Source organism: Paramormyrops kingsleyae, chromosome 14, assembly GCF_048594095.1.
Source record: "Paramormyrops kingsleyae isolate MSU_618 chromosome 14, PKINGS_0.4, whole genome shotgun sequence".
NCBI classification, from domain to species: Eukaryota; Metazoa; Chordata; class Actinopteri; order Osteoglossiformes; family Mormyridae; genus Paramormyrops; species Paramormyrops kingsleyae.
Window position 1 is genome coordinate 6,491,952 of NC_132810.1, and position 10,759 is coordinate 6,502,710.

The 10,759-nt window shown below is 42.0% G+C and overlaps 1 protein-coding gene across 2 annotated transcripts; it reads right to left on the reverse strand.

Annotated features, from left to right (window-relative positions):
• Positions 1-1,730: 1,730 nt before the first annotated feature.
• On the reverse strand, positions 1,731-7,929 carry LOC111838109 (tumor necrosis factor alpha-induced protein 2-like). Of its 2 annotated transcripts, none has more exons than XM_023800727.1 (12): positions 7,790-7,929; positions 6,026-6,187; positions 5,221-5,860; positions 4,899-5,013; positions 4,548-4,661; positions 4,304-4,398; positions 4,108-4,200; positions 3,847-3,973; positions 3,497-3,616; positions 3,120-3,275; positions 2,847-2,968; positions 1,731-2,325 (listed from the first exon to the last, which is right to left on the reverse strand). In XM_023800727.1, exons 1-12 carry the CDS (start codon positions 7,839-7,841, stop codon positions 2,157-2,159), a joined length of 1,965 nt encoding a protein of 654 aa, XP_023656495.1. In that variant the 5' UTR covers positions 7,842-7,929; the 3' UTR covers positions 1,731-2,156. The 2 variants fall into 2 exon arrangements, with proteins under 2 accessions (XP_023656495.1, XP_023656496.1); XM_023800728.2 differs by lacking the exon at positions 7,790-7,929 and adding an exon at positions 6,547-6,761.
• Between the last annotated feature and the right edge of the window lie 2,830 nt (positions 7,930-10,759).

The window sequence follows — 10,759 nt, forward strand, 5'->3', positions numbered from 1 at the left end:
CGGTCCTTGAGGTCCAAGCACTACTGATTGTCCAGGCTTCCTTTACCTGTGAGCCAGGTGTGAAGCCTCTGAGCAATCAGAATCAGTAATTATTAAACTAACTACCTGGGAGAACTGAAAACAAGGCCTGGATTTGGATTCGAGGTCCAGATTTGAAGAACCTTGATATAAAGTATAATCTATTAATTTAAAACTGCTAAGCTGAAAAGAATAGAAAATGTATATGCATATGTAATAATTACATGATATGTTTAAGGCAGCACAGTAGCAGAGGAGGTGAGGGGGGGGGGTCAGATGCTCAGATGTTCCCTGCTTTGCACCCATCGCTTCCAGGATGGGCTCCACACCGCTGTGACCCTGCATTGGACAAGCGGATATGGGAGATGAATTAATCTTTCTGAATTGTAACAATTAAAAATATATTTTTTCCATAACAAACAAAAATCTATTTCCCTTTCTGGACCATCGCTTCCTTGTGTGAACTCCTAGTCTGGAGAGGAAGAAGAGATTCTCAGATAAACTCCTTCCTGTGATTGTAGAAAAGGCTGATTCACACGTTCTGCCCAAGGGAATTTTAGGAGCAAAAGCCGTAGGTAATAATTGTTTAGTTTGACACTTTTACTGGCTGTTAGCTGTGTTTTCCTTGGAGACCAGCCCACTCTATATGCCAGGAAGCTATTGTGATATTACTGTTCCAGTATCAATTATTTCTATTATTTTAACTAAACAGTAAATTAAACAGGAAATCCCGAAAACTCTTGCTCATATTAGTACTGACATGGGTTGCCAGGCATTTCCAGATACAGGCGTAATGTCCGAACCCCTCGCCATGGCGCCTTCTAGTTGCTGAGAATTTGAGGTTATAGGTCTCTGGCTTGTGAGTCTCCAGTATTTTAAAATCAATGAACCTCCTCTGGGACAGAGCTCTCCTGTCTATAAAGCTTCGGCCTTTAGGTTGTGTTTCAGGCACAGCTGGTAGATTTCAGCGACATCTGCTCTCTCGTTTTTCCAGTTGCTTTTATGCCAAACCCATTTTTGCACGAAGAAGACGCATCTTTAGGCCTCTCCAGTTCCTCTGGTTCGTTCTAGAATAATCTATCATGTCAACCGGGCTTATAATCTTTGCTGCCCACCCCCACTTTTAATTTGGCTGCCAAATTAAAGGATGCACCCACTCCCTACCTGTTAATTGTCACTGCAGCATTAAGGTACGCTGCCAGGTTGGCTCTCGGGTACCTGGCAACTGTGTTGCCCCTGGCAACTGATCAGACATCTTCCTGAGCAGATGCACACAGACAGATCAAGTATTTAATAGCAAAAAAATCATTCTGTTGTCCTGAGATTGCAGTAAAACCCTGATCCAGTAAAAATATGTATGAGTGGGTAAAAACTGCATTTAGCTTAGGTATGGGGCAGGTGACTTGGTCAGTCTTGGAATTAAAATGCAGTTTATACACACTCATTGGGATTGGGGATGAGTAGGTATGGTAAACCAGGGCCATCACATGACTCCTGTGAGGGACAGATGGTGAACCCCCCCCCCCACACACACACACACACAATGATCTTCACAAAGAATGTGTCACTGTGCCATGAGCCGTTGCATTGTGTAAATAGGCATCGCAAGGCCTGAAACCAAAGGGGTACTAAGTCTTTCAAGTGCTGCTGTCCTGACATTAACACAGTTTTTCAGTACTTCGTGGAGAGCAAGAAGAAAAAGGAAAGCAGCATCACAAATACACCTTTTTATTGAAGCATTACAATACAAACATTCAGTTAAAAAAGTGAAAAAAAGAATAAAGCTTATAAACATAAGTACTATACAAAAGACACCAACGTATTATTTACATCTGAAGACTGAAGAATTCTTTGCCATTATGTGGGATGTTTGGTTAGCACTGTTGAGTAATATGTCAACAAATTTATGGAACAGAAATTCTCACAACACCCTGTGTTTACATTAGAGGTTACCTAGTGATGATGACAATACATCAAGAACTGAAAAAGCTTGGCTTTTTACATTTATATACTCTGTTACACTTCGTTCCACAAAAAGCTATGAAATGTGTAACATAACGAATCACAGATCCAACTTACAATACAGCAATGAGACACTTTACATTTACTGATCACCTGACAAGTGAAATATCTGAAGGTTAAATCAAGGCCAAGCGTTGCCGCTTTACTGCCACCATGGAGAAGAAAGGCCGGCAATTTCCACTGGGGATACACTGCATCGTTTCCTTCACACTCTGCTTGATCTTGGAGATGTCTTCACTGGAGAGGTTGTGTTTAAGGTTCAGCAGAGCTCCGATGTGGCGTGAACTGTGAGGGAGGTGGGGTTGGTTAGGGAGAGGGCATGTTCTGTGTAACTACATCATCGATAGTCATGAGTAAACGTGATGTGGTGGTCATGGCCACGGTAGTTCTCTGAGCACCCTAAAGGTGGCGCTGTGTCAGTTTATTTTTTTTTGAGTGGGAACTAAAGACAGTTCAGAGGTGGAAATTTCAGGTCCAGGAAGTGCAAATTCAGACCAAGATTTTGTTCCAACCAACCAGTCAAGTACTGTGTGACAGAATCTTTATACTCAACTGGTTGGTTGGAACAATGTCTTGGTCTGGATTTGTACTTTCCAGACTTGAAATTTCCACCTCTGGATTAGTTAGCTATTCTGTGAGCCTGGATTAGTATGCTGCTTCCAGAACTGATGCACATTTTATAGTCCTGTAGCACAGCAACTGAGTGAAGAGACTCCTCTTCGTGGATATGGTTATAGTGTCATACTTGTTTAGCTGATCTTGGTACTATGTTGCAGTGGGTGGGGTGGGGGGGGGGTTAGTCTCACCTGAGGTCAGGGTAGTCCCGGGCTAAGATGGCCACCTCCAGCTGGATAAAAGGTGGGTCCTGTGTCCGGAGCACATCAGCAATTTTCGGAAGGAGGTTTTGCAGCCAGTCCTCCCTTGAGCCCTGCGTTTAAGAACGAGGGATTACAAATTTGCCCATGAAAGTTCCGTCCAGGTGAAGTAAAAATCTATTTAATGAAAAGTTCCTCCCCATCACATGCATGTTACTCACTGCCAAAGCCCCCATGAGAGATGTAAGCGTGACACACTCTTACCGCCTCAGTGAAGAGCTCCGTCAGCCTGCTGCTGTCCATACACACCAGGTTCGCTGCCGTCTCCTGCTGAACCCTGTCTGATAGTTTCACCTTCCTCTTGAACAACCTCCTCACGTACTCTACCAGCACCTCCCTGTGCATTCGGCCCAACAGCACCTGTACACACATACAGAAACCCATATAAAATCAGCCACATTACAGAACTACAGATGTAAGTATTACAACTTAAAGAAGCATTTTTATTAAATTTAATAAGAAAAAAAAACCCATGAATTGGAGCCCTTGTGCTGTCATGCTTTACAGCTATTTGTAGGAGTTGGTGACTATTACAAATACCCCAGATCTGTCCCATCTGCAGGAAAAACACATTCCTGTACCTCGTGGCATTTCATATGCAGGTTGTTCTTTAAGTTTTTAATTTGCTTCTCAATCTCGTCCAGCACTTCTATGTAATTCCCAGAAAACCAGTCTTCAGTCCCCAGTTTGCTGTACTTCAGCTGAGGAGAGTGAAAAGAGCAATGATCACCTTGGCCTAAATGTGAACTTTGATCACGCATCACAGAAGCGGAACTGACATTTACAAACTTTAAATTAGTCATGGCTCTGAGTTTCTAAACTAAGTGCACTATACTTATTATGTGTCTGGTAAAGGAATTAATGCGTTAACACATTTGCTAGGTATTTTGGTGGTAAATTGCCCAGCTAATAAGCACTAAAGCAAAGGTACCTTGAGAGCTTTGTGTGCAATGCTAGTGAGGTAAGTGTTGCTAGCGTCAATTAGCTCTGCCACTATGGACAGGGGGCTGTCTCTCGTGTCCATCGTGAAAAGGCTGCCGTTGTTCTCGATGTACCGCCTGTGGAAAGACAGACACCAGAGGGGCTCAAAATAATTCAACATAAACACTCAGGTTATTTATTTAAAAAGTTTCAGAATTGAGCAGATTTCCCGTTCTGCTCTGAGGTATTTGTTCAGCGACCGTGAACTTACTTGAATTCGATCAGACTGGCTAAGTGTGCCTTCACTGTAGGAGCAGCCTGCCCGTGTCTCTCTTTTAACACCTCTTGCAGAAACTTCTTGTAGCTGAAAATAAGACAGGAATCATAAGGCTTCCATCCCTGTCGTGGATGTAGAATGAAGCTGAGAGCTTTTCTCTCTGAAACGCATGATAAATCTAACGCTGTACCTGGTCAGAAAGACCCTCAGCTGACCCGCGATCCTCTTGACTTTCTCTGGGTCTTCCAGCATAGTTGCCGCCGACTTCACTGCTGAGTCAAAAAGCTGCCATGGTAGGAGAAGACTGTCAGTATGAGAAGGAACTGAGCTGAATGGGAATTCAACCAGGCTGTAATGTCAGGAACTGCATCAGCCGTATCTATGATGCACTGTACCACTGGAATGAGGTCACTGCAATCTAACAGCTTTGATACCTGTAAGTAATCGATGGCCATGTCTGTGGAGTAGCAGCCGTCGATTTCACTGGGATGGTTTGTCATCTCTTTCTGTTTCTCGAGAACGTTACGGCCCCAGGACTCCATCTTACTCTGAAACAAAACCGCACCACAATGACCCCCGGTGGTCTTGCCAAAGCCACACTTGATAAAGATCATAATTATGAATCACAGACGCAGCACGCTATAAGCAAAAGAGTATCATTGAAGACAGATGGATGGAAAAAAATGGATCCTGAGGCAGTGACCATATTCCCTAATTAGGAAATGCTTTAAATTCTTGAGCATGTGTTACAGACACATGTGCTTAACAGACCCAGGATTCCTCACCTCTTTGTATGTGAGATACAGGTCTTTCAGGGGGCTGATCATCTCTTCAGGCAGCAGAGGTCCAAGTGCTTCAGTGTTAATGTCCAAAGTCAGCTTATTGCATTTCAACACATCCCTGAAATAAAAGAGCAAAATTAGTTAAAGGTAGTTCAGTTAGGACTGGGTATGTTTAATGTTCACTGGAAATGTGCATGGTAGTTAGTATTAGTCTGTGTATCAATATATATCAACCAAAAGGCTCCTAAGCAGGTTAAGCCCTTGCAAACCGGTTGTCATACAGGAGGGTATTTCCTACGGAGGACCAGGAGTACATTTCACTTACTCAGGATAGCAATCATTCACCCAGAACAGGAGATAAACTGAGTCTTCTGCATCCAGCCCGAACTCAGCGATGGACTTCAGTTGTTCTGCGAACGCCTCATGGTACAGCCTGGCGTACAGGTTGCATATGTCGAATTCCTCTGGGTAGCACAGCTTCACGTTCTGCACGACCGTGAGGAGATCGTTCTTCAGGCGCTTGCCCTTCCTGCAGATTTCCTTTTTCAGGGACGAGGAGAGGTTGTCAGCCCCGCTCACATCCTCGACGTCTTCCAGTCGCGTCCTGACCAGCTCCCGGAGCTGGCTGTCGTGCTTGGTCCTGCAATCCAGGGGTCTCCAGCCAGGAACGTCCCTTTCCTCTGGCAGCCCTGCATCCTTCCATTTCCGGTCCTGTTCCTCCTCCAGCTGGATGGCTCTCACTGCCTCCTTCAGAATCTCTGTTTCCCGTGTACCTGCCTCGAATGTTCCCTTCATCGCCAGCCATATTTGGTTGAGAAGCTTATTATAATCGCTCTCCAGCTTGTTCCTGTCTTCTGGCGTGGAGTTTGCACCTTGTGCAAACAGACTATCTTCTTGAGTAATCAGCTTTTGGGCAGCTTTGGAGAAATACCTCTGATTCAGACACTCCTGGAAATTCAAGACAACTGTGGGGAGAGACATATTACAAAGTTTATTTTAGTTATTAATCGTTAATACACAAATTTAGGTTACACCTGAATACGACCATTAACAGGATGCATTCAACGGCTCCTTAAATTAATTAATTCAATAAACAGATAATGTACATCTTTGGGTACACGGTGGGGTACCTGGTTCTTCCAGTGTGATAGAAGGATCAGTGATGACTGGAGTTTCCGAAGATGTAGCAGACCTTCTGTGCTTTTTTAAGAACCTTGGCATCTTAATTCTAAATGTCCCACGAGTTAGCACTGGTGTACCAGGGTGAGATCCGGTTGTAACAGTCATATTGTCTGAAGGATGATAAATGCTGGAGTCAGTCAGCGAAACGACAGCTTGGTTGCCGAGACATCGCTATAGTCTACGAAGTGCAAACTGCCACGACGTACTTACACTTATAATAAAAAGGCACGCTTGCTTCACATTTCAAAACATCTGCAAATGTCAAACATTAAAAACTGCACTAACAACGAAAAAGCTTGACGTGACACACGCCCAGATATTAAACGTTAGCTGAAAAATGTAATAAACGCCAAGGATTACAACAATTGTTTAAAATGAAGTTGTTGGAACAAAACAGTGAACTGAATCACAGTCACAATACATAGGATAATTATCAGTATAACTGAGATGGCAATGGCTACCAACTTACCGAAAGGTAAATATCACCCGGTGATATTACAGTTACAGTAGCAAGAGCTTGTGTTATAGTTAATTTCGCTCGATTCTGCGTTTAAATAAGCGACTGCATGGAGATGATGTCGCAGGGAGGCGTGGAGATGTGGAAACAGGGGAATTTTCCTGGCACTGAGGCGTTTCTGATCCTTCCTGCTGCCTTACCCGACCGGAATTGTTTTTCATTTTACATGATGAACGACTTTCTATCTATCTATCTAATTTTATTATTAATAATTTAAAAGCTGGAAAATAAGTAATTGAATACGTGTATACAGTAATATATTATTGGCCGGTTTATGAAATAGCGCGCGTTGCGTTTTCAGTTATTTAAAGGTATTTTTTAAAATGTTTGAGACTAATGGCGGCAGAATTACATCATATTGTTGATGTTATAATGTTATGGAGTTTCCACAGTGGAGGCAGCAACTGACAAAATATGCGAAGTATTGCATTTTAATATAAATAACGGTCTTTTTCTCTGCTCTAGGGAAATCACAGTTTTAGTCAGTAGTAAAAATCCCTGTAGCCCTACTCTTCCTCTGTCTGTTTTTGTGTGGGAGCCTGAACTGCATGCCATTGCATGGTATGCATACACACACACACGCACACACACACACACACACACACACAGATAGAGTGAGAGAGAGACCTGCAGTACATGTATTCATCTTTTGTTTCTATGGGAAAAATCGGTAAAACTCTAAACCCATCAATGACAACCTTAACCTCAACCCAGTCCTAACCTTAAGCATAAGTAACCAAACAATTTTTAGTTTGTTGATTGCAGTCACAGACTTTATAAAATTGAATTTTCCTTTGCGGGGACCAAAAAAATGGTCCCCACAATGTCAAAATAACAGGTTTGTATCTCATTCTGGGGACATTTAGTTCCCACAATGTAATGTTGAACACTTTAGAACCACAGGAATCATTTTGTCCTTAATAAGATCATTTCCATTTCCCATATTGATTAAGAACTTCCACTTTCATACATTCCAGTAATAGAGCTCCAGAGTTTGAGATTCTACTAGAAAGCTGAGTGATGTGAGTACACTGTGCACCGCTGTTCTTAATCCCCTCTGTCTGATTGACGCACAAGCACCAATTAAACATTTGACTTCTATATCCAAAACTAGCACCTTTGGTACTATAGACTCATCCAGTTATTAGTATGTCACTCCTACACCAATGTATCTGTCATGAAAACTTAGACCTACCTTGACCCGTCCTCTGCCTGGAGAACAGACGAAAACATTTAAAGAACCTCATGACTGATAGACAGACAGTGAACTGACAGCTGACCTGAAAAGATCCTGTTTATGTAAGTGATGGTTTCCATTTCAGTCTGGTCATGTGACCATTTAAGGGCCCGCTAGCTTCCGCAAAGGAGAGTGTGCTTTCCGGCTACCGGGACCTTTTATACCCTGTTGTGCAATATATTTGAACTGCTGTCCTCTGCCTTATCCCATTAATACACTTTGGACTCCATTGCATCATGGTCACACAGAATGAAAGTTTCCTCCTTGTTGATCTCTCAGAGTAGTACGAGTACAGCGAAGCAGTTATTTTTAACCGCATTCAAATGTTATAGTTTTCTTCACGAACATCTGAGCATTTCTAGATTGCAGATGTTAATAGTTTGTTTAGAACAAATTGTGTTTGTTTAAAAAGGGCAGGGACCGGTCCGCCAGTAGCGGCCACGGACACTGTCTCCTTGAGATGATAACCCAAAAAGGATTTGATGGATCTTTTTCAAACTTTGCAGACACATTGTATTGATGAAGAACAGGAACTGATGAAGTTTTGAATCAGTTTGACGCTTGGTCTTGTGAACACAGTAACTATAAAAGTAGTTTATGGATCTCATTCAGACTTTTCAGACACATTAAAAAACTGGACATGATCAAATTTTAAGCCAGATTACCCCACAACTGATGGCAAAAAAAAGTTTCAGACACTTGATCCTGTGATTATGTGCCTGTTCCAGGACATTATTACATTACATTATTGTTACATTATGTTACATATATTTTTTTATTCTATGCAACATGAAAGATTAATCATCCATTTAATAATGATTTACATAGATGTTGTGGACTGGTACTTTGAGACCTCTTGTAAGTGTTGAACTAGCCAACGAAATCCCTCATCCCCCACTACAGATAATGCCTGACCATCCAGTGCAATCACAAGATAAGAGATACTGTCATTATATTCCAGCACAATGAAATTGTGTTGAGATCTCTGCATGTGCAGTTAACAAATGACGATAGAAATGGAAAACAGAAAAAAAAAAAATTTTTAAGAAACACAGGTAGCTCCACATAAAGTGTATAGTGTGGGAAGTGCGGTAGTTACTATGTACAAAGTGGCACAATACAAAAAATAAAGTAATTAAATATAAATTATAAATATACAGTCTTTAAGGTGGTACTGGGTGTGTATAAAATACCTGCATGTATACAGAGATGATGAGGTAGTGTGTGGGGAAATAAAACATTAGGCGAATAGTGTTAGGGATGAATGTGAGGTCCTTTTATACACACTCCTGGGGAAAAGCAATGGGCCAGAAGCCCAAAATTGCAAAATATTAAGCTTTTATTCATCTTAACGACAAATAGTTAGTCAGATAGTTAGCAATAACTAAAAAATGCACTCCCGAGATCTGTACCATCATTTGCTCGTCACTGCAGTGAACTGTTGGGGGGAGAAAGCTAAAAATATGGAAATTCACTTACATAGCCTTCTTGTACGCAAAGATAAATTCATGAAAATATTTAAATGTTAAATGTTTAAATCTTCTGGCTATTTGCTGTTGAGAATATTAAATGCTCATTATTTTGTTGATTTTGGGTTTGGCCTATTTTAATTATTATTATTTTTTTTTGCTCAGGAGTGTAGACTCTCAGAAACTTAATGCTCTTCACACGTTCCACTTTATCTCCATGACTGTGGAGGAGGAGGTGATCGTTCTTCTTTGTTCTTCTGAATTGTGCTGTGATTCCTTTGTCTTGCTGGTGTTTAGAAGAAGGTTGTTATCACTGAACCAATCAGCCAAGTGAGCCACCTCTGTCCTGCAGGCTGCCTCATCATCATCTAAGATTAATCCAGCTACCACTGTGTCATCAGCAAATTTCACAGTAATATTTGATGGGTGCATGCCGGTGCAGTCATGGGTGAGAAAAGTGTACAGCACTGACTTATTTTGTTCTGGAATAGAATGATTGAGCTATGCATTCCAATCCAGACACCCTGTCATCTATTTTTGAGAAAATTCAACACCCAGGATGAGAGAAAAGTGTCCAGGCCTAAGTTGTTCTGTTTGTTGACTAGTTTGTGAGATATGACTTGGACTTAAATTCGACTTGAATTGAACTTTAACTCAGAGACTTCAGATTTGACTTAGACTCGCATTTTGTGACTGGTGAGCATCTCTGATAAATGCCATTAAATACATTAACTGAAATCTACGAATAACATCCTCAAGTGTGTATTCGGTTGTTCCAAGTGGGACAAAGCTGTATGAAGTGCAATTGAGACAGCGCCATTTGTGGGTCAGTTTGCTCAGAAGGTGAACTGGCGTTTGTTCAGATCTGAGACTGATGTGTGAGAGCACCAGCCTCTCGAACCACTTTATGATGTTGGAGCGACTGGGCGGTGGCGTCATTCAGGCAGTGATGTAGCCATACATGGTGCGTATGGTGCATACACAACCCCTATCACGAAAATGTACTTTTTTATTATACGTGAAATAAACAAAAATGTAATTACAGTAATTAGCTAAAATGTTCTTAGTTATGCACAGTCTTTTAAAATATATACAGTTTATTGTTAAAAACCTGTTCTTCAGAAACGCGAAAATAGGTTGGGCCATGTCGCCGTCAGGTTTGCCGGGAACTAGGAGGCCAAAGGCTGGATAGGCACGGTACGCACTCCCTGTCGGAAATTCCAGGCTACACCACTGCATTCAAGCACTTCTTGGGCACCGGGATAATGATGGAGGGTATGAGGCATGTCAGAGCAGCTGCTTCTCGCAGTGAGAGGATAAATATGTTGCTGAGGACACCTGGAGTCTGAGGAGAGCATGTCTTCAATGTCTGTCTGGGGGCTCCGTCCGCGCCGGCAGCTTTGATTGGTATCAGCTTCCAGAGAGGTGGATCTCACCAAAGGGCGTTGGACTGCGGATA

Excerpts from the sequence above, each read along its gene's own strand:
- LOC111838109 (XM_023800727.1), bottom strand. The coding sequence starts at position 7,841 with ATGAGGTTCTTTAAATGTTTTCGTCTGTTCTCCAGGCAGAGGACGGGT. Across the intron at positions 2,969-3,119 it reads CGGAGCTCTTCACTGAGGCG|GGCTCAAGGGAGGACTGGCT; the intron begins GTAAGAGTGTGT and ends TCTTAAACGCAG. Across the intron at positions 2,326-2,846 it reads CGGGACTACCCTGACCTCAG|TTCACGCCACATCGGAGCTC; the intron begins GTGAGACTAACC and ends CCTCCCTCACAG.